Below are 25,227 nucleotides of genomic sequence, written 5' to 3'. Positions count from 1 at the left end.
TAAATTAATTATCTAAAATTATTATTGACATAAAATGACGGAAAAAATCAACAGAACGAATAAAAAATTTACCAGATACAATTTGTGTCAAATTTAAACAGATGTTTTAAAACAAATAAGTATGTATGTACTACAATGGTTAAAATAATTTTAATATTTTCCATTCCTAAATTAACTAAAAAACTGGCAATTCGATTGAGTTAGTTAATCGTTTTAAAATAATAACAAAAAATTATTTTTGAAACAATATATGTATGTATTTTAAAGGATATTTCTATATTAGGTTTACATTATTTAGGTTTTCATCATAAACAATACCTTTATGTATAATAAAAGTTCTACATTTATTTTGTTTATAGCAAAAAAATTAAATAGAAAAATGCAAAAATTGCATAAAACTTAAAGAGAAATTTTTTTTATTTTATAACCACTTTAAAGTTTGATTTTATTAATGCAACTTTGAATTAATTTTTATTTTTACTCTGGTTAAATGATCTAAACATTTATAGCCAAAGTTACCCAACAAGATCCAAATCCAAATCATCTATTTCTAAATCCGAGTCTATTTCATCGGCTTTTGTTGTGGCGGCTATCGTTGCAGCTACTGATGCGGCAATAGTTGAACCTTTTATCGAAGAATTAATTAATTCATTAAGTTTTTCTTCACTTGTAGATTCTATTTGTGAATGAAAATTCGATTCTATCATTGCTTCATCATCCGATGTGTTGAAATTTATTGCTTCATCGTCTGATGTTGGAACTTGTGCTGTTTTTGTTGGCAATATTGATGGCGTTGTTCCATTACTTTGCACATTGATAGTTTTTAACTCTTTTTTTAAGTCATCATCAAAATTAAACACATTATTTGATTCTAAATTTTGCATTTCTTCCAATGGATTCCTAGAAATGTTCATTGGTATTAAAAGTGCATCATCTGCTGGAATAACTTTCTGTTGTGTCCTCTTTAAATATTCTTCAACTTGAATTGCATTTTGATATCCAGGAAATAGATTTTCGTATTTATTGGGATCGGCTAAACTTTGACCGGCTTTTTCATTAATTTTTTTTAATTCGACACGCCATAATTCAACGACCTCTGAAATTTTACTGGGAATGTATGTTCTGGCAAAGAATGCAGCTTCGGGTAACCGATTTGTTTTAATTAATATATCCAAACAACCCTCAATATCTCCTAACAGGAATGTTGATAAAAATGAAATGTTATATCGATCATTTTTATTGCATGTTTCACTTAATGATTTCAATAATTGGCCATCACCAGAACTTGTTGCTAAGAGTAATAGACCACCATAATCTTGAGCGTTTTCTAAACATTCTCTAACGAGCTCCATATTGTTTTTTCTTGTAGCTACATCGGCCAACTGTGACCATTTTTGAGGGTTTTGTGATTCGCGAGCCAAAATAACTGCTGTATTTAAATCTCCAATTTGTAACGCCAAATCAAATTTGTGATCAGGATCTGTTGTTACTTCTAGTGCTTGTAATTTATACCCTTGTTTTTCCAAAAAATGTGCAACACGTGTTCGATGTTCTTTCGGCACTGTAGCTAGTACACGATCAGCAATCTCCAAATCTCCTCTCATTACAGCTGTTTGATATTCAAGAACAGATAATTGAAGCGAAAAACTTGTTACGTTTAATTCTTTATCTCCCAAATATAACCGGTTATCTTTTGGTACATATCCTAGAAGATACATGGTTCTGTCTAAATGAGATACGGTAACGATTTCTCCACCAACGAAATAATTAATACGATTTACAGAGTTTGTATAGATAAAGCAATCACCAACCCAAATACCAGTTTTCACTTGCTCACTTATCTCACCAACTACATCAAATGCATCTTCTATACCATCATCTCCAATTGCTGCTTTCGTTTCTAATGCATTCGATATCGTAGTTGTATCAACACTCAAAACAAAAAATGACTCATCAGTTGCTAAACAAACAAGTGTACCGCTCTCATTCCAAAATATATGCCTTGGTTGAACTTCAATTCTACGGACTAATGTTAACGATTCCCAGTCATAAAAACCAAAACCAGAAGAAGTTTTAACTCCTAATAAATAGCCTCCGAAAATATTTTCAGCACCACATTCTGGAGTAAAAGTTTTTCTTTCTTTAAAATTTCTGAAAACTTTAATACTTCCAATACTTTCTCGAATTGCATATTCAGAACTTTCCATTGCCCAAACAAATTCTTTCGCTGAACCAAAAGCTTTATTTCGCAAAGCCATTGATGTATATATTATATATTCTCCATCACCACAAACAACAACGAACCGGCCATTTGGATTATGGGCAATAGTTTGCGGATATATTTCACAAGCACCCATGTCTTTTGTTGCAACTGGAAGTCTATCTCCATCTTTAATTTCAGTGCCTTCTGGCAATGCCTTTAAATTTACTTGCTGTAATTCTGAATGTTTTGCCCATATTATTTTACCACCATTTACGTCCATAGACATTGCAGGTTCTTCCCTACCAACTTTTATAATAATAGATCCTTCATCGTAACCCAAAGCAACATTATTTGTGCCACGCATACAGGCAATAGTCCAAACCCTTTCAAATCCATAATTAAGCAAAGTTTCAAGTCGGTAAGTTCCAGAATGCCAAATTCTTACTGTTCCATCTTCTGAACCTGTTAAAACAATTGGTAACTCCGGATGAAAACACACCGCTGAAATATTTTGAGCATGACCATTTAGTGTTTGAACACATGTTTTGTTTTGGTAATCCCAAATTTTAACCAGTCTGTCATCTGCTCCAGAAATCAAATAAGGCTTATCACCGCCGTGATAATAATCCAAACAATTTACTCCTTTTTCATGTCCATCTAATGTGAAATTAGCCAGGTTTGAACCTAACTGCCAAACTTTAACTGTACGGTCTAAGGATGCAGATGCAAAAGTATTATTGTCCTTTGGGTTAAAAACTATTTGCATAACATAGTGGGTATGTCCTTCAAATACTTTTTGGCATGCCCACATTTTTTCCCAATTCCATAATTTAATAAGCATATCGTCACTGCTGGTTAAAATTATAGGCTGTGTTGGGTGTACAGCTATGCAACGTACATAATCAGAATGCGCTTCAAAAGAATGCACTTTTTCCAATGTATTGTAATTGAAGACTCTTATTTGCATATCGTCAGATCCAGTAATTACCCAATTTTTCCTCGGAACAAATTTTGCTGATCTTACTGGAACATCGGAAACTTCAAAATCTTTGACTAATTGTTGATTTTCATAGTTCATGACGTGGACGTGTCCATTATAAAGCGCACAAAGCATCCATGGTTCAGATGGATGTAAATCCACACATTTAACTCTGTCGGATCTCGATGTTAATCGACGTTTAATATCCAATCTTAACGGCATTTTTAATTATATTTTTTTTATAATTTATTATGATTACTAAAAATTTGCTTCCCGTAAAATTAATGGATGACACAAAGTATATGACACAAAACACGACTTCGACGACAGTAAATGTCAAAATTTGACATTAGAAATGTCTTAAAAATGTCGAAAATAATTTAGAATTTGGAAGTGGTCACCCTGGTGAGAAATATTGTGCTTATACAGCGCCAACTATGTTTCGTATGTTAAGTTTTTTTTTATGTTATTAAGCTCACCACATAGTTGCGCTAGTGAGCATCCTGTATCCGGATTGAAAAATTGTGAAAAGTCGACATGTCGTGATATCGTTCGATTGAATTTAATTAAGAAAATAGTGCTTAAAACGTTGAAAATCGTACGGTAATTATTAAAAAAGAAAAATTTAATATTCGCTCTATCAAATACAACCGAAATTATATGGATTACGGCATTTTTTCAGCATAAAAATTTCAAAATAAAATTTTGTGTGATAGCCTTCCTTCTTTTTTTCTATCCCATAATTTTATGTCGATGAAATCTCGAAATTCGTTCGCTTTTATTAGTGTATTAGTGTGCACATAAAAAATTTTTAAATGGAAAAAATAAAATCTGACGAATTCGAATTTAATAATTTTTTATTAAAGAAAAAAATATAGTTTTAATAAAATTTAAAAAAAAAAAAAAAGAAGGAAGAATTTGAAATTTTTTTGTTTTTTTTTTTTTTTTTTCGTAAAATAATATTAGTATTTAGTAATGACTGGAAATTTTTAGAAAAGGAAGGAAATGTATAGCTTTAACCCTACCTTGCATACTTTTTTTGCTAATTCAAAAAAGTTTTTCATAATTAAATAATTTTTTTGTTTATAATTAAAATTCTTAATTTAGGAATTTTTAAGTGTGTGCATTATTTTATATATATAAAAGGAATATAAAAAAGAAAAAGGAAAGAAATTATAAATTAAAATTAAGAAAAATGAATAATGAATCTGATAAAAAACCCGACACAAGTGTATGTAGTACAGCAGTACCAACAATAGTTACAACACAGACGCAAACAACGTCAAAACAGCAACACCAACACCATCAAAAAGGAAATAAAAATTGTAGTAGTGTTGGTATTGGTGGTCAAAATTTAAATAATATTCCTAATAATATAAATAGTGGCAGTAATACAGATAATATAAAAAATTTGAAAAATAATAGTAGTGGTAATAAAAATAGCAATAGTGTTAATAAAACCAATACCAATGCGAATACGAATTCATCATCGAAACTGAATAATAATAATAACAACAACAACAACAACAGTAATAATAGCAGCAAAAATTTAAACATTAGTAGCGGTAGTAGCGGTGGATTTAACAATAGTAATAATAATATAAATAATAATAGTAATAGTATTGGTGGTGATAGTAGTAATAATAATACATCAAATGTAAAAAATATGTCGAAAAGTAAGACTATATCATCATCGTCATCATCAACAACAACAACATCAAATAATAATAACAATAGTAATAAAAGTAATTCATTGAATTCCTCCAATATAACATCAAATCAAACATCAACAACGGAAAACCCTTCAATTTCATCCTCTGCTACTGTTTCTGCCGTTAAAGCAATGACAATGCCGCAGCAACAGCAACAACAACAACATCAAAATGTAAATTCTGCTGATGTGCAATCTAATGCTAGTACAATACCAGCATTATCATCATTATCCGCAACAAAGTCCAATGGGTAATAATAAATTATAAATAAATTACATTATGCATCGTTTAGGTTAAGATTTTGAAGGAAGTGGGAAATTTATTAAATATCAAAAATTTAAACATTCCTCCTCATTTCCCCGAGATTTATTCTAAAGTAAAATTTTACCACATTCTCATCTATCTGGAAATTTCTTATGTTATCTATGTAAATGTCTCTCTTAAAGAAGAGTTCTACAACTTTTTTCTTTACAATTTGTTTCCCCCTACATACATAAAATCAAACCCATTTCTTCATTGCAATTTCACCTAGGCATCTACAAACTTACCTTATTAATAACTAATTTTCATAAACTTAAATTTTGCTCCTTAATATTCTTATATTAAATATCATTTATTATTTTCGTTTTACGTTCCTTTTATGTTTAAAACAAAAACCAAAAAAAAAAAAAATTCACTTAATTAATGTACACAGCTCTACCGGTGGAAAAAATCATAAAAATCAAATTAGCAGTAATAATAGTAATGGAGGAGCTGGAAATAATACTATCAACAACAACAATAATAATAGCAGTAATAAACAACAAATAGGAAAATCTGTAGCAGGTGCTGCTTCAAAATCCAATATTTCAATTTTAACGCCACCACCAGCTGCCTCTACCAGTTTAACAACAAATATTTCATCACCATCTTCGTCATCTATTTCTTTATCTTCAAATGCCAGTATACAACAACAACAGCAACAACAACAATTACAATTACAACAAAATGCTGCTGCTGCTGTTGCAACATCAGCATCAGCATCAGCTGTAAATAATTTAATATCGTACGCCTTACAAAATCAAAATATAGAAAGTTTAGTTAATTATAAATTAGCTAGTGATACTTCCGATACTGATACAGAATTACAACATCGTGTTACAGATTTATCAGAATCGGATGAGGAATCTGTGTCTGAGGTAAGGATTTTGTTTTATTTTTGTTTTACGTTGTTTGGTTCTTTTCGTATGTAAAAAAAATTTATATAAATCATTTTTTTAACAGTTGAAAACATTGAAAACTTTGCTATTAAGCAAGAGTAATGTTTTTTTTTTTTTTTTAAATTTATTTTATATGTAAAAAAAATTATCAAGCCGAGCATAGATGCTTTATACACTTAATTAAGAATAAATAGAAATACTTAAATTTATTAAAATAAAAATTGCTTAACGTTTCATAAAATCAAAAACTGATTTCATTCCTACCCTTAAAAATGTGATAAGTTTGAGAAAACTAAAAAAAATAATTATGAGGCATAGAAACATTACACTATTTGTAGATGGTATTTGAATTTTTTTTATAATCATTGAATAAATCTGAAATTTGATTGTTCCAATAAATGTATCTTAAACTAATAGAGTTTAGGTACCTACCTAAATTTTAATATTATATGGAATACTTTCTGGTTGTCAATCAGGAGGAAGTTCGGATTCAAATAAAATCCATTTTTGTTTGAATTTAAAATATCTAGGTATTTTATACATACTTATTATTCAAGTTTAAATAGATTGCATTATCTGCAAGAACATTATAAACATGTTAAATATGTGAGGTCAGTAGGAAATAATATTCCAAATATTACCTAAACTTTATAATGCAATCTAACTATTAATAATTTAAATTACCAGTAAAACCAAGTGCAATTACAGAAATATTGAAATTTTTTGTATATTTAAATATGATTCAAAGGTGTTGATTTAATTTGCATAACGTTGCAAATTTGATCATAATATTCTAGAATCTAGAGAGGTAACAGATTCATGCATCATATTTACATATAAATATTTCTAATTAATTGTCACTGGTGCTTTAATTGTAATTATTACTATAAACTCTTCTACTTCTCATATTTAAAAAAAAAATCAAGCCATAAATCGATTTTTAAAAAAAAATTTCTCTTGATTAAAGCTTTTATTAATTTTTTTAATAATTATTACCTAGGTCATAAATACGATTTAAAAGTATTTCTTTTCCTATCATTTAATTTGTTATCTATACTAGAAATCAACGATTGTACTACTTTAATTGAAATTGATTTTCAATCAATATATAAAAAAAATTATATAGTGCCAGACTATCTACCATATATTATCCTTCTTCGTCTTCTCTTTAAATTTTAAATTAAAATTACGTCATAATACAATATTATCTTCGTTTATGTATATATATATACACACAAGTATGTGCTAATATAAAGATGTACAAATTTATCTACATACTTATATATTTTGACCATTTAATGCGTCATGCGCTCTCTTATATTCTTTACTAGCAGTTTTCGATTTTTATTTCAACTTTTTTTTCTTCTTTTATTTTCCTTTTATTTTGTTTCATTTCATTTTAATTTATTACTTATTTCTTATAATATGGGATTAAAATCAGGTATATTTGGTGATCTGCTTCAATATTCTTTTAATTTTAATTTTATTTTTTGCATTTGCAATATTTAAACAGAAGAAAATAAAAGAGAAGGTAGAAAGAAGAAAATTGTTCTAAAAAAACATGACTTTAATAAAGATTTTCTGCTGAACATGCTTATATGTACATTAATATATGTAGGTAATGCACCTACCTACTTAGTTATGGCAGTTACTTGTATTCCTTTTTCAATATTATAAAGGTACTTTGCTTTTCAATTTACAATTAATGAAGTAGTAGAAATAATATGCAGAAAGAAAGCCTTAAAGTGACACATAAAGCAAACACAATTAATAGACCCTTTACAATAAATATATTGTAAGTTGAGATTAGGTGTACTTGCAAGGATTTTTATAATACTTTACTTTTCTTAAGAATTTTAAAATTAAAATTTTCATTGGAATTGTTTTACTTAGTGGCGGCATCTACTTTCTAATATCAATTAAAATATTTTTGTAATTGATCAATTGTTTGAAGAATAAAAATAAATTTTAGTGCACAACTCATAAGATTTTAAGAAAATATTGTTATTTTTTTTTAAATAATAATTTATTAATTAAATATTAATTTTCTTTTTAAAATACTTAAATAATCTTTTTAAAAGAATAAGTTACAAAAAAAAAAAAAATGAAGTGTTAGAAATGAAAATTGTATGAAATAAAAAGATATTATCAATAAATTTATTGTAATACGTGAATTTTTATCAGCTCGTATAACACTCATACAGTAAAATTTGTTATGTACATAATAAGTAATACAAATATAACATTAAGTACCTATATTGTGAATTTAGTACATTAGTACATTTTCTACAAAAAAAAATGTACATTGAAATTTTTTTTTTTCTGTTATATTTTGATTTTGGCATATTTTTGTTCATTTTCTTTGTCTACTTGAAAGTACATAAGTAAAATAAATTTTTATTGTAGAAAGGTGTAATTCTTTTTTTTTAAAAAATAAATTATATTTAGAAAGTTTAAGCATATATAAATTTATTTTTGACAATTTAATTATAAATTTAGAAATATGTTCTTTCAATACAACAACCATTCATGTATTTAAAGACATGTCAAGGTCAAATTTCAGATAATTTTAATATTAATATACTTAAGTAGTAAAATACAATTGTTTTGTTTAATAAGCAAATAAGCTTGTTTTAATTTCAATATGAAAATTGAGTATATACATATTTCGATATTGTTTACATTTTCGAAAATATTCCCAAATAGTCTTTATATGCATGTAGCTAGTATTGCAAGTCAATGCAAAATTTCATAATATTTTTATGTGTCTATTTTATCAAATTAAATTAGAAGAACATTTTTTGTTATTTTACAACTTATTAAGTATTTTTTATATTAAAAAACTTAATGTAGAGCAACAAAATCCTAGTAAAATCATTAAGTAATTTTTGCTCATTATTTTTTTTTAATTTTAGTTTACTTAATTAGGCACCCAAAAATACTAGCTAATAATAGACACCTAAGTAAATTTAAAGCTAAAGTTACAAAAATTTTTATAAAATAGGAAAAAAGCCATTAATGAACGTGTTAATCTAAATTTTGATATTTAATTGAAAAGAAAAAGAAAATTTTGCTATTACAATTAATCTTCGTAACTATTAGGGCTCAGGCAGGCATGCAATTCTTAGTTTTGTAATTGCTGCTAGATTCTAGAATCGTTGCACGTACATCTAACCAACTAAATTACAGCGTTAGTTCAAATCGAATGCCTTATATAAAAATTGTAATCATTTTGTAAAAAAAAATTCAAAACTGTTTGATTACTTAATTGCATCCGACCTTACAGTTGCAATCACACAGATATAAAACTAAAAATTGCATATCTATCTGAACCCATTTATCTCAAAAAAGTTACTAATACACTTTCTTAATATTTCTACCCCAAAATTTCATGAAATTCCATTGGAAAATGTTACTTTAATATTAATTTCTCCCATTTCAATATATTCGTGGGAGCTCTTTCTAGACTAGTAGAACATTTTAGTACAAAGTTCACGAATAAATTATGTGGGTGTATTAATTTAGATATTTAGTATACCTTTTTTTAAAATATCTAGTTATTTAGTCTATTACACCATTAATTCAATTTAAAATAATTTCTGAAATCTGCATTTGTTCCTTTAGCTTAAAAATTTAATTTTATTCACAAAATTCAAAAATTTTGTATTAAGTACCAAAGTATGCATATGGGTATCTAGCTTATATGTACTTTCAGAGTGTTTTTTTTTTTCCTTTACTGCAAAAAAAATACAATAAATTTATTGTCGTCGTCGTCTGTCGTATTTTATCACTTTTTTATTACATATTATATTCATGGAAACAGAGATAGAAACTTAAATACTTTTTAGGTTAGATAAAATAGTTTTTGTATCAATTTCGATCCACAATTCAAAAGTAAATTGATAGTAATGGTTGGAGCACTACATATTTATCAGATATTGACTAAAAAATTTTACAAACATAAATGAATTAGAGTGGATAAGTTAGAAATCTGTGCATTTTTTTTTTTGACAAATGATGCTTTTACTGGCAGAGATGATTTTTTCTCTGAAAAGAGAAACTCTTCTTTTAATGAAGAATTAACTTCTTCTCAGTGCGATTCCATAAAATATATTCTTTTTTATAGACATAATTGAACTATTAAATTGAACTTTTATAAAAAATTTATTGAAAATGTAATATTATGTAACTGTTATATTAATCTAATGTAATAATATAACAAAATCTTTTGTCTAGGCAAAATATGTTATCAAATATGTTTGGTCGTTTTTAAATCTAGGGAGGATCGTTTTAAAATCTGGGCGGGTTTCTAAAAGTAAAATTTTGAAACGTATGTGTCATTTAATATGTAGTTATTATGAATAATATGAAGTAATAATGAATAAATAAATTAACAAAATAATATTTTTGTATAATATGAAAAACAAGCATATTTAGATTTATAAATTATGCCATTTATTCTACCACTAATTTGTATAGGTACCTAATGTTTTTAAAATTAAATAGGAACTCCTGACTTTTTAAAACTTATATCGTTTAAGATCAGAACTAACAGCAATTTTTAAATTTCTATTTTAAAATTAAGAAAAAAATTAACACTTACATTTTATGATATGTAATATTGAGGAAAAAATTTTTGATACAAAATTATTTATTGTATGCTCGTACTCATTTCTTCTATAGAGAACCTACGTAATTATATCTACATGCATAGGTACATATTATATTAAATTCTATCCCAATGCATATGTATATGGAAACAATATAGAAAATTTAACTTTAATTTGAACACACATATGCATGGATTTACATTTGTTTACTACTACATATGTACCATAAATATGGGTGTGTATGTAACTAGCATATATATATATTATAAAAATATGTTATATTGTAATATTTAATTATGTTAGATTAAATGAAATTTTCTTAAAATATTTCTTCATATTATTATGAAAAAAAAAAAAAAATTTTTAATAATGACCAATTTTTCTAACTAATATTCAGGGGATTTTTTAAATTAATTTATACTATTAGGCTATATATACAAATGGAAATTAAAAAGTTTGGTTAAATTGGAATAGAAAAACACGTAAAAAAATTTCCTTTCAAAAACATAAAGGTCATCCATATTTGAAATTGTATAAAAAATATTTCTCTTTTTTCTCTTAAAGTTTTCTTTTACAAATTTTTAATTTAAAAGTTCTATTTATGTATAAAATTAAATTTAAAATTTAGAAAATTAAATTAATTTTTGACAAATTAAAAATTAAAAAATATTTTGGAAATTTAAAAGAATTTTAATGGTGAATTTTCTTACATAAAAGTTTTTCTTTTTCATTTTTGCTCTTTTTCGAAATGAAAGAGTGAGATGATATTGCACCTCTATTTTTCTATCTCTTGTCTTTCATCATAAGTACATAAAAAATATTTCTGTATTTTTAATTATAATAACGCCCTATCGCATTCTTTCTTAATTATATAGGATCTTTTTATGATTATCATAAAATAATTTATTTTTAAAGTTTACAGGATTATGTAGTTTTATTTTTTTTTTTTATTAATTTTTGCTTTTTTCATACTACTGAAATTGGAAGTTTTCATGAGGAATTTCTCATATTTTTTCGAAGATATAAAAGTCAATTCAAAGAAATGACATTCACTCTATTTTCTCATTTTTCAGCCAATTTCCATCGTTTTTCTTTTTTCAAATTTTACTCCATATTTCTGTTATATTACTATGTTAATTTATAATAATTCTTTTAAATCTGTTATACAAAATTAATTTTGTTGACAATTTAATAAAATTGAATTAAAAATATTTTCAAATTAATTTAAAAATAATTCGAGTAAAAAGTTTTTTTTTTCTTTTAATTTCGAGCTCATTTTTCTTGAAAAAAACTGTTCATATTTCTTAATTTTAATAATCTCTCATTTTTCTTTCTCTGAATGTCATAAAATTTTCGTATTTAATTTGTAATTTTTTGTAACTATGAATTTTTTTTAATACAAAGGCAACTTTTATTTTTATTTTCACCAACACAAATATTGCTGTCATATGTAGTGGTGAGAGCAACTATACAGCTATAGGAAAAAGAATTTCAAACACATTTTTAATGATTTTGACGTTTGACATTTAAACGTCAAAAAATAAGCATACATTTTTGAATTTATTTCTTTGTTTTTTTTTTTTTTATATTTTATTTGATTTTTAGTGAATGTGCGCACAAGAGAATGAAATTGATTTTGATACTGAAAGACAAAAAAAAAAAAAAGAAAATGTAAAGTTGATTTTTTGACGTTTCAAGTTTGTAAGTATTTTCTCGTTTTTTTGATTTTCTTTCATGTAGTGGTAACGAAAGAATTTCTTTATATAATTGCATACTATGAAGTTGTATATTTCGGCATATTTTGTATAATATATACGTACATATATATATATATATATATATATTCAGAAAAGGTATACATACATATGTATGTACGTACATATATCGCTTTTTATTTTTTGATTAATAGATAGATAATTAATTTTTTTTTTGTCCAATGTTATTTGAATATGTACGTATGGATATTGTAAATACATATTTTACTTATATATACTGGAATATTTGTATTTAAAAATTGAAAATTTTAGGCAAAAAATTTTATATTGAAACAAGTTTTTAATATTAAAAATTCAAATTCAAAAAATCCCTTTTATATGCATGAAAAAAAAAATAATGATTATACGTATTAATTATGCAAAGTCACAATCGAAAGCAGGACAAAAAAGAATATAATTGTACATATATACTTATGTATGTATAAGATTGTATATATTTGTTTTAAAATTTTGGTGTAGATGGGGATGCTCTAAAAAGTTCGTGCATATTTACAAGTATATGCTTGCAATATGCTGTTGAACGGCTAAGACTACGGGTAATTTATTTGGAACAAAAAGTGATAATTGTCACTTTAAAGTCATACATGTAAAGTGTTTTAAATAAAGATTTTTAGTTTTTACAATAAAATGTGGTTATTCTGTTGATTTTGCCTGTTATTACAATAGTTTAAAATATTTTGCTTACGAAATTAATTTAAATTCACCAACACTGTCTTCACACATAGTTGTGTATAAAATCTATAATAGCTTATTAGAGAAGATTACTTTCTCTTTTATTAATGCACTAAGAATTTCACATCAATAAGTACGTATGTATTTTTATATAACGATAAAATTAAAGATCGTTAACTAAATTAAATTCCTTATTCATTATTAAAATTTACTTATGCTACTTAGATTGCGAACCAGTAATCATACTTAATAGAAATATTAAGAATGACTAATTTTGCTATTGTTTATTATTTATTTTTATTATTCAATTTTCATATAATATATACCTTTAATTGGCATCGAATATAAATTCATCTAGAATTTAAAAATATTCTGAATAAAATCTAAAATTTTAAAAATTCTTAATTAATCTCAAAATTTATTCGATTTACTTAAATCATTTTTTACCTTCCCATTCGATACTTTATATTCCAAGTTATTTTTCTCGAAATATTAAGATACTGCATATTTCTGACAATTCGCGCATATGCTGTAATCGTAACATTACTTAAAAAATAAAATTTCTGAGCTATAATTTATATAGAAATAAATGCTTAAAATATTTCTTTTTTGTGTAAAACTACCATCTCTCTTGAAACATAAAATGCATGTATTTCCCAAATTTGTTAATCATTATGTTAGTCTTGCAGAATACAACAAATTATTCTTAAATTTCTTTGGATTTCTACAAATTTTATAAAACCCCTTCGCAATTGAACTGATTTTAATTCAGAAAGAAAAATTTTTAGGAAATTTTTATTTCATTTTAAATAAAAAAACTCTTCATATGAATATATATATACATACCTATGTATGTACAATATGTGTAGGTGCTTAATATTTGTTTTGTCCTTTAATGTTATACCTATGTTTCTTTTATAAACATTTTATGTTAATAGTTCATTTAATAGGTATTATTTGCCTTTAAGTCTAAATAAACATTTGTATTCAATGCTAAAAAAAATATACTTATTTATATGTAGTCATTATTTTCCTTATTTTGTACACACATACATAAGTATATTATAGAATATCAGACTCTATTTACCAACCGATTTGAATAAAACATTAGAGAATCGAAAAAAAAAATATGGTTTTATATGATTTCCTTTATTAAATTTCTAGGTAATTCAAATTTTCATATTTACATATGCACATACCTAAATTAGTATGTAATTATATTTTCCTTGAATAAACGTAAAAAAAAAAAATTATTTTTTTTGTTTTTGTTGTTCAAGTTATACATAACAGTCCCAACACTCTTAACCCTACTTTAAAAAAAAAATAGAGAGGGAGAAAGAGAAAAAAAGCACCAAATAGCCTTGTCAATGAAAGTTCAAAAATGCAAGAATAATATAAACGAATTGCGTATTAAAAGGAAATATGAAAAAAAATTAAATAAATAAAATAATCATCACTTTCTTACCTACACTAAAAAATAATAAAGAAAATGTTTTAAATATTTTGTGTAAGAAATAAAAAAAAATATTTTCCGTAGAGAAAATTATTTTATTTAATAACAATTTACCTTAATTTTGTAAGAATTTTTATTTATTTAAAAAATAATTTACGCTTAATTTTTGTTATTTTTATTCAAAAATTATAAATTTTATGATTTATATTCGATATTTTATGTGCTGGCTTTAGAATTTTCAATTTAAGTAAAGGCATTTAAGTATGCTACTTAATCAAGCACAAATATTAAGCATATTACAAATAATATGTACTCACTTTGAATAGTTTATAAAACAAATATATTATAGAAATTGAAAATAGTAAAATCTCAAATAGTAAATAGTAGAAACTTAATTTAAGCGATTACAAAAATTTTGTTAGTCTAGAAAGAGTAAAGGAAATTATTTTTTTTTGTGCTTCATTGAGGCTTGCCTTTTAATAAAAATCTTCAAAACAATTTCATTTAGTTTAGACTTTCTCAAAAAATTAGTTGCTATATTTTATTCCGATAGATTTCTTTCGATATTTTTGTAGTGAATTTTAAATTAAAAATTTCTTATTCGAAAAATAACAATTTTACAGCGTTTGTTCAACAAAATTTATGAATTTTAAGATATTATCATTTGAAACATTCATAAAGTGTTGCCTATTTTCTATTAATAATTATGTATTTATATTATTTATCAAACATTTGATGATTAATACATATGTATATACATATTTTTTCTTGTTTAATCTTCATTTCGTTTGATAACATATTCGATTCGGGTTTTCCATCTTAATTTTTCCTCTCTTAAATATTTAAATTGGAAAAAAATTTATTAATAAATATGTAAAACTAAATTTGAACTGGTTTTACTTGTTCTTATTAATTCCCCACATTTAAGAAATTAATATAAAACCAGTTATTTTCTATATATTTGCTATTTGCATTTATAAAATTTGTTTTTAAATATGGTTTATTCAATTATTTTAAATAACTACTTAAAAATTTGATGTTTTATTATATTTTAAATTAATGAAACATTTACAAAGGTCGAAAACATTGTTTTTGCTTACATAATTAATTTTTCAAAAATTGATGAATTATAATATTCGTCGAAAATAGAGAAATAATTGTGTAGTATTTATGCATTTTTGTGTACAAAACGTATGTGTCTTGTTACCTTTACTTCAATAACTATACTTAGTAAGTGAAATGTTAAATTAGGCCATTTTTAAATTGTATTAATATCGCAACCTCTAATATAATTTTATCATATATTTCAGTACTCTATGCATCCTTTCTTATTACTATTGTTTTACTTATTTATATTTTTTTTTCTTAAACTTTTTAAATTATTAAATTTAAGAACTGATTGTATTAAGTATAAATAGTAAAAATGTCAATTACATATTGAGATATGAAAATTTTGAAGTGCGAACTTCAGTTTAGAAATGGGAACACTTAAGTATATTTTTAGGTACGAATTCTTTAAAAAATAAATGTCTCTACTTAAATTTTTACATAAATAAATACATAGGTTCCACATACCCATAAATTTTGTGTATGGTTTTCATATTCACACTTCTTTATGCGGCCGATTTTGCTTGTAAAATGTAAAAATTATTAAAATGTGTTAGGATATGACACTCTTAACAAAATTTCCATAAGTATATAAGTACCTACATAAATTTATCTTATTTTTATACTGGCTTATCTTATTGTAAATATATAATAATTTTTACATTGCATAATAAACGAAATATAAATATAAGAATGTAGCAGAAGAAACGTACAAAAAAACTTACCGAAAGAAGAGAAAAAATATATAAAATACATACATAAATGTTGTGTGTTTGTGTTTATTTAAATTACGTACATCCGCTTTTACAAAAGATTTTTTTTTTCATTCCTATTTTGACATTACACCATATTCGGTTTTTCTTTCTTATTCTTATTTTCTTATTTAATAATATTTCTTATGTTATAAATTTTTTTTCATTTCACTTTGAATTTACAAAAAAAAAAACTTACCCTGTTATACACTCATATAAATATATCTACAATACATACATATACATAATTATGTTGCAACTGTTTATGTTTTACTTACATTTTATTCTCACAATTTATAATTTCTTATATATATGTATATATACATATATATCCATATGTATACATATGTATATATACATATATATATTGCAATATATTAGTTTATCACCTTCATATTTATATTGTGACTTAATGCACATCACTTATTCGATTCTCTGGTATACTTACGTGCGTAATAATGAATTAAAAATAACAACAATGCTTCTGATAACTATAAATTCAATCTAGATGTGAACAAGATTTTTGCTAGCATAAAAGAGCACATATTATAATCAAATTTTGATTTTGTTTTTTTCGGCAAAGTGACACGTCAACACTAATGTAGTATTGAGGTGTCACTTTACGAAATAGTGGCAAATATAATCTTTGTGAGCAGCACTTATTATAATCAAACAATTTTTCGAGACCATATGAAAAGCAGTTTTCACTTCATACTAGTGCGATTACAGTGTGAAATGAACTGCGTATAAAATTACTTCCTTTGCCATGCACATACATACTTAGGTAATTACACTTTTTAATTGTGTGTGTTTAAATTTTAAATTAATCAAATATAAAAGAACATTTAGATTTTGAACTTTATTAATAAGATCATATTAATTTTGACTTGAGTGATTTTTCCTTATTGTCACAATTTTGCTGGTAGATTTAAATTTTAAATTATTGGTCATCGAAAAATTTACTTTCAAATTTTTTTCTCATTCCATTTCAAATAGACATTCTCCGACTTACGTTGATTTTTTTCCTATTTATACCTACATATGTATATCATATTCGATAATTCGCAGAACTCCTGACAATGTGTTAGTTAATTTGTTCCCTATAGTGAATATTTAACTTAACTTAATTATTCAAACAATTAAAAAACAAAAAAAAAATGTTAAAATGAATCCATTTAAATTTTATAAGGAATTTATAATTGATTAGATAAATTATTACGTATTATTTTTTGAGTATATTATATTCTTTGTAAGCATGTATTGCATAAATATAATCCTTGTAAAAATGATATCATTTCACGGACGTCATTATACTTAATATTTAATTATAGTGTCTGACTCAGAACACCTGTTATTTAGTAGATAAACAAAATATTTAATATGTATATACACAAGTATAGTAAACTTATATGAAATTTCGGAAAAAAAAAAAAACATTTTTATTTTTTTAACAGCTTCGCAGTTAATTACTAAATTTTTTGTTTCTATTATTTTTTGGGAGTGATATAAACGAAAAATAAATAGCATACATAATAAGCCTTACGTACATAATTACTTATATACTTACTTACATAAATTTATAGTTTCGGGAAAAATGTAACAGGTTGTTTACTTAATTAGAATTTGGAAGTTGACAAAATATTTAGTGTGTACAAAAAACTTGTATGTACAAAATGTAAAGAAAGTCTTTTCAAAATGAAAAAATTTTAAAAAATTTACTTTCAGTCTTTAATAAGTTGCATGGCATGCATTGATTTTGATTTTTTTTTGTAAATGTCAGTTTATTAATCCCTTATAGAACATAATTGCGTTAAAATAATTTTTCTAATGAGGAAACCACAAAAGAAAAGGGACAAAAACGAAGAAGTTCGACAAATAACAATGCAAATAAAGTCTTTTCAAAATTAGTTTTTTTAATCTAATATTACGCAAAAAAATAAAATGCAGCTACAATTGTTAAATTTAATACTTTGCGTGGTAGCCCGTAGATTTGGAACAGCCCAAAGTCATCGTTTCATAGAAGTAGTTAATTTTTCCATATCAATTTAGTCCGAAATTTTGGACAATTCTTCTATTATATGTTTTATAAGGTCACTTTTGGATTTTAGTATCCTTTTCGCCACACTTTTCTTCAAGTGGGCCCAAAAATTCTCAATTGGCTTGAGGTCTGGACTTTGGGGGAGTGTTTCAAACACTTTTGGGCAGTCATGAAGCAAACAGCTTCTTACCAAATAAGATTTTTGCTGCAAGCGGTTATACCGATAAAATTTATAATAACCAACAAGACCAAATTTTTCGACTTTGTTTACCAAGTTCGTTTTTAAAATGTCTAGATATTGTTGCTTATCTTTATGACCATCTTAAAAAAACAATTGTAACACCCCGTGACAACATATACAACTCCAAAACATTATGGATAATTTTCCAAATTTAAGGATTGGTAAAATATTTGTTTTGCCGAAACTTATAAGGATGAACCAGAACGTTACTGCAACGATGTTATATTCTGTGATGAAATTAAAATTATGCTATATTGCAACCAAGAATCAACTAGTGTGAGGAATACCGTTACAGTCTCCAAACAACAAAAATATTATACCAACAAATAAATTTGGAAAATCATTTGTAATGTTTTGGAGTTTTATATGTTGTCGCGGGGTGTTAAACTTGTTTTTTAAAGATGGTCATGTAGATAAGCAACAATATTCAGACATTTTAAAAAAGAACCTAGTAAACAAAGTCAAAAAATTTGGTTTTGTTGGTTATTATAAATTTTATCGGTATAACCGCTTGCAGCAAAAATCTTATTTGGTAAGAAGCTGTTTGCTTCATGACTGCCCAAAAGTGTTTGAAACACTCCCCCAAAGTCCAGACCTCAAGCCAATTGAGAATTTTTGGGCCCACTTGAAGAAAAGTGTGGCGAAAAGGATACTAAAATCCAAAAGTGACCTTATAAAACATATAATAGAAGAATTGTCCAAAATTTCGGACTAAATTGATATGGAAAAATTAACTACTTCTATGAAACGATGACTTTGGGCTGTTCCAAATCTACGGGCTACCACGCAAAGTATTAAATTTAACAATTGTAGCTGCATTTTATTTTTTTGCGTAATATTAGATTAAAAAAACTAATTTTGAAAAGACTTTATTTACATTGTTATTTGTCGAACTTCTTCGTTTTTGTCCCTTTTCTTTTGTGGTTTCCTCATTAGAAAAATTATTTTAACGCAATTATGTTCTATAAGGGATTAATAAACTGACATTTACAAAAAAAAATCAAAATCAATGCATGCCATGCAACTTATTAAAGACTGAAAGTAAATTTTTTAAAATTTTTTCATTTTGAAAAGACTTTCTTTACATTTTGTATATGAATAGTTAGTTACTCATATAATATCTATATTATATTTTAAATTATAATATAACTATATTAAAATTTAAATTATGCTAATCGTCGGAAATAGCATAATAGTCTATATACACAATTAACGTATTTCATAAAATTATTGAAATTATTTTGAAAAGAACGAATAAAATATTGAGTTTCCGAAATTCACCAATATTACTTATTTGTGAAGTTTGTAGTAAATATGAAATACAAAAGTAAGTACTTAAGTACTATTGAACTATGAATATTCAACATTTTGATTTTGAGGTCTGTAGCAAAGTTTTTCTAAAAATCAACGGCGTTGCTCGAATTTTAAATCAGAAAAGTAATCTTAAATTATAATCTTATTCTACTTCTTGTGGCTTTTCAAAAATTTTTAATTAAAATTCTTGTGGCAGACCAATTTTACTATTAATTTTAATTTTAAAATTTTCCTAAAATTTAAAATTTGAATTCAATTTTATTTTAGAAGAAAATATTTAATTTCAATTACATTTACTTATTTTATTTTCAATTAATTCGAACAATGTCAGTTATTTTCCACGATGATGCATTTTAAAAACTATATGTATACACACATCTATACTAAAAGTTTTTCTATTTACACCTATACTACTACAAAAAAAAATGAATGAAATTGTGAATAAGAAAACAAATAAAAATCATAATGTACTCGTACATAAAGTAGAAGCAACAACAATAATTTTGCAATTTCATAACACTACTTAATTGATGTTCTATTTTTCTTTATGTCTTCATTTAGAATAAGTGCATATCAACAGCAACAACAATTATAGAAATAAAAATTAAATAATAATTAAAAATTTTATATACAATTCTATCTCTCTATCTTTTAAAACACTAAATATATTTAATATTTTTATAATTAGAGGTGAATTAAATTTGCTATTCAAATATTACAAGTAAAGTACAATAATTTTCATATTGAATTAATTAAAATAATATCAAATGCATATTTTCTATTTAAATTCTCATAATTAAGTAGTTAAATATGATTAGTATTATATAAAGAGATTGGTGTTAAATATTTTGTTTTTTAATATCAAACAATTTGTCCTAGTTTGTATTAATTTTTTATAAATGATACAAAAAAAAATATTTTTTAAATAACAAAATTTGTATTTTGTTTAATTGAAAATGAAACGCAATTTTTTTTTTATATTCTCTATTGAATTATTTTATACTTAAATATTTTTTAATTAGAAAATAAATTAATTTACAATTTTAAATAAGTAAGTAAGTGTATATTGAATAAAATGAAATCAAAATTTATAATGGAATTAATTTGAATTTAAATAATTTTCCTTTATTAAAAAATAATTGTCTTAATTGAGCAAAAAACGGCTAAGAGTTTTTAATTAACACTTTTAAATCAGACATTTTGAAATACTTACAAATTTTAAGCTATTGCCTTGATTTGAGGACAATTAATGAACCAAATAATTGTGTAAACGTTGTCAGTTCTTGACAATAATTTGAATATATTTAGTAAATTTTATCTTTAATTATTATTTGCGTTCAATTTACATTTTCAAACTATTTTATGATTTATGTAAATGAAAGTGTCTCTTTCGGTATAATATGAGTAAAACATAATATTAATTTTTTTTAGCATAACTGTCTTCAAATGTCAAATTAATAAAAAAAAATACATAACTATTTTAAATATTTGTAATTATATGCCAAAATAATTTCAAAAGCCCAAGGATCCATCTATATTGCGAATCAAAAATTCTATTTCCATTTACCAGAAAAAAAATAATGTAATTGCACTAATAATATATGCAATTGTTTGAGGTAGTGTAGTTGTACTCAGTTTTAACTACTCATAACCATTTCGAGGAGTTTTAACATGTACTATAAACCAGTACTAAAAATTACCATGAACACAAATAATTTTTTTACACTTTAAGATTTATTTAATATTGATTTTGTAATGCAAATTAGATTTTTATAAAATGATCGAAACATGAAAAGAAAAGAAAATTCACCTATCATGCTACACTTTACTTAAATTATAATAAATTAGAAAAAAAATTATTTTATTTACAAACTTAAAATGTTCGTGATACTAGTACTTATGTAGCTAATGGTTAGATGTGTTAAAAAATTGATTAAAATAAATAGGAATAAAAAATAAAAATAATAATCAGAAATAATAAAATTCATATAAGTAGCACATACATATACATGCAAACATATTTATATACATATATAAATTTTAATTCTTACAATTTTTTATTTTTATAATAAACTATCGAAATAATGGAATTGAAGGACAAAAATAATCGATTTGTTACATTAAATCTAGAATGATTTTTATAATGAAAATATAAATGTATATTTACATGCATGTATGAGTATATGTACATGTATTTTACTAGCGTGTAATGAATTACTTGCAAGATTTTGTATTTGTCAGAAAATTGAAAGTTTTTTTTTTTACTATATAGTCATGCTTGGAGAAATTCTTTTTCTAATCAAATACTGTTATAAATATCAATTATAACACTTGAGATCTTCATGTTAAATTTTGTTATTTTGTTACAATTAATGGCCTCGGGGATTTATATACCTATGTATTAAATGAATTTCATCTGTCCCTAAAAGTATGCTTCAAATTTGTGAATTTGTGTTCTAGTAGTTTAAATTAAGTACAACTATATACATATGTGATTCTTCCTGTGCCTAGTTTTTATATGGCGCAAGTTATTTGAGTGAAAAAGAAAGATAATTCAACTACTATTTAATTACTACATACATACACACACATATTAAGTTCAATTTTTATTGTAATTTTTAAAGGTTGACTCTATTACTTGGTGATTTTTTAGTGATTAGAAATTTCCGATATTTTGGTCTATTATTTTGGATAATCACTAAAAATTGGTGATATTTTTTTAGTCATTAGAAATTTCAAAATATTGAAGTATTCGAAAATAATCCAAATATTAGTAAAGACTCTAACAAGTAATTTTTTTACATTGGTTAATCTCAAATATTTTTCTCTTTAAGAAGTAATTGGAAAAAGTTACACAAAGAAAAAAAAATAGTTAAACATTTTAAATTAAAAAAAAAAATTAAAAATAAATTTTAGTTCAAAAACACAAAATTGTGCTTTTATCTAACATAGGTGCGGATTAAAATTTAAAATCTAGAAAACAAAAAGAAGGAGAAAAATTAAATGAAAATAAAATATAGATAAAGTCACTATAGTAAAAATATTTTCTGCAATCTAATCTGATTTAAAAGTTGGGTTAGGGCAATAAAGAAAAGTTTATAAAAAAAAAAAAAAAATTCAAATAGAAGGCAAAAACAAAAATCATAAAAGAAAAATTATTTCAAACTTTTCTTTCATTTTTTTTTTAATTAAAAGTTTTTTCATTTTACACAGAAGGTAAAAAAAAAAGTGGCAAAAAGCTTGATTTTGTCTACAAAAACCAATCTAAATCTTGTATCTATTTAAGTATTTCGTGCGACAATGTGTATATGTAAGTATATTTGTAATTATTTTTTCTCTAGTCTATCATTGTTTTCTATTGAATTAGACTTTAAAATTTTTGTGGTAAATCTATACTGTTGTAATTTCTACAATAAAAGAATGGTGGTGATTTTTTTTTATGAATAAAAGATTTTGTCACAGATTTATTTCGGGATTTTTTTTTGTCTAAATTTATTTCAGATTTATTAACGATCTACTTTCGATTTGATTAATTATGTAATACAAGTAGTTATGTAGGTACTTATGTTTCGGAAAAGAATTTTATAGTCTTGTTAGATATTATTTCATTTGACGATTTCGTAACCTAAATAATATGAAAACATTTTACAAACACAATATATATACTTATATATAGATAGATAGTGCTTCGATATCTCTTTTCTTTAATAAATGTAAACCAGTTATTAGAAACTTAAATTGAAGATTTGTGTATGTATATACAAAAAATATCTTAATAATATGCTTATATGCCCTCAAAAAATACAAAATAAATTGAGAACAGTTCTAAAAGCAATTACGTATACATACCAAAATTATGTGAATCAAAATGGAGAATATCAAACGGTTATACTTACAATTAATAAAAAATTATTTAAATCATGCGATGTTAATAATAGTACTTGCCCAGAACATTATCAATATGACAATCATGCGTTAATCATGTCAACCACTTTAATTTGCAAATAACAGTCATGCAAATGAAACAACAATATTGTCAGCTGATCTTCTTTTATAAATGACAGCCACTGGACTTCCAAACAAAAATTGAAATTCCTGACGCTAGCGTCGAAAAAAAGTATTGAAATTCATGACATTTGCAAATTGTGTGTAAATTACATTCTGAGAAAGTAACTATGTGTACGTCATTATTATGCAAATTGGTTAAACCGGTTTTTGTCCTAATTAAATTTATTTTAATTAAAGGTAAAGATCGTAAAGCCTAAAGATAGCGTTTAAATAATTTTATTAAGTTAAGTAATTAATTTTAATTCTATTTAAAATTTAACTTGGATTTCCGTACATTCGAATTATGCCAAATTTGATCAAGTATGGAAAAATGTTAACGTACTTAATAGTGAACACATTTTTGTGTTATAAACTTATTTTAGTACTGATACTGAAACACCATTTTGTTTTGAAATTTTAATTTTTTTTTTTTTGCGTTTCCTTTCAATAACTTCGCTTTTTTAATTTCTTTTATTCTTTTTTTTTCTTTTGTCCAAAAAAAAAATTCAGAAGTAAATTCTTACATACATCCATACTTGTGCAACTTACATAACAATTCAATAGCTTAAAATTTTACAAAATACAACAAAAAAAGAAAACTAAGAAGAAGTACATAAAAGTTTATAAAATTTCACATAAAAGTTGTATATATATTTATATGTATGTACATATACGCGTATACATGTAAGTGTAAGTAATAGTATAAAATGTCGAATACTTAATTTTCCTTTATCTTAAATTAGTTCGAAACATAGAGTTGAGTACACACTATTTTTTTTTTAGGAGATTGTATGATCGCTGATAGTTGAGGGGCGTTTTAATTGGTAGTACCAATATATTCATTTAAATATTTGAAGCAAAGTATTTCAGTATGAGCATGGAAATTCAATATCAAGTGGTAGAAACAAATTTTAATTTGTTTCTACCACTAAATTTGTTAATTGAAATTGGTTTGAATTGCATCTTTGTTTAAATTTACTTTAAATAGATTAAAAGAAATGGAAAGTCCTTTTCCAATTGTACTTTATAAAATAGACTTAAACATAAATTGTATAAAATAAAAAAAAATCTCGAAATATAGGTCGAAATTTTAAATTGATAACTGTTATAATTTTCTATAAATAA

General features: G+C 24.4%; 2 protein-coding genes across 7 annotated transcripts in view; one reads left to right on the top strand and one right to left on the bottom strand.

Moving 5' to 3' along the window:
• Window positions 1–47: 47 nt before the first annotated feature.
• Window positions 48–3,499, bottom strand: LOC129611699 (coatomer subunit beta'). The gene has a single exon (XM_055524974.1). The coding sequence runs from the start codon at window positions 3,402–3,404 to the stop codon at window positions 516–518; it is 2,889 nt and encodes a 962-aa protein (XP_055380949.1). The 5' UTR covers window positions 3,405–3,499; the 3' UTR covers window positions 48–515.
• Window positions 3,500–3,669: 170 nt separating this feature from the next.
• The window catches only part of LOC129611903 (ankyrin repeat and KH domain-containing protein mask), a 61,046-nt gene continuing 39,488 nt past the window's right edge, over window positions 3,670–25,227 (top strand). For 5 of the 6 annotated variants that reach the window (XM_055525324.1, XM_055525326.1, XM_055525327.1 and 2 more), the window contains exons 1-3: window positions 3,670–3,785; window positions 4,290–5,144; window positions 5,589–6,072. In XM_055525324.1, coding sequence (XP_055381299.1) covers window positions 4,378–5,144; window positions 5,589–6,072 — 1,251 coding nt within the window. In that variant the 5' untranslated portion in view covers window positions 3,670–3,785; window positions 4,290–4,377. The remainder of the gene's footprint in view (window positions 3,786–4,289; window positions 5,145–5,588; window positions 6,073–25,227) is intronic. The other variant, XM_055525323.1, reaches the window with a different exon arrangement.

This window comes from Condylostylus longicornis, unplaced genomic scaffold, assembly GCF_029603195.1.
Source record: "Condylostylus longicornis isolate FDR11 unplaced genomic scaffold, ASM2960319v2 ptg000055l, whole genome shotgun sequence".
NCBI lineage: Eukaryota > Metazoa > Arthropoda > Insecta > Diptera > Dolichopodidae > Condylostylus > Condylostylus longicornis.
This window is presented reverse-complemented; position numbering and strand designations above follow the sequence as displayed.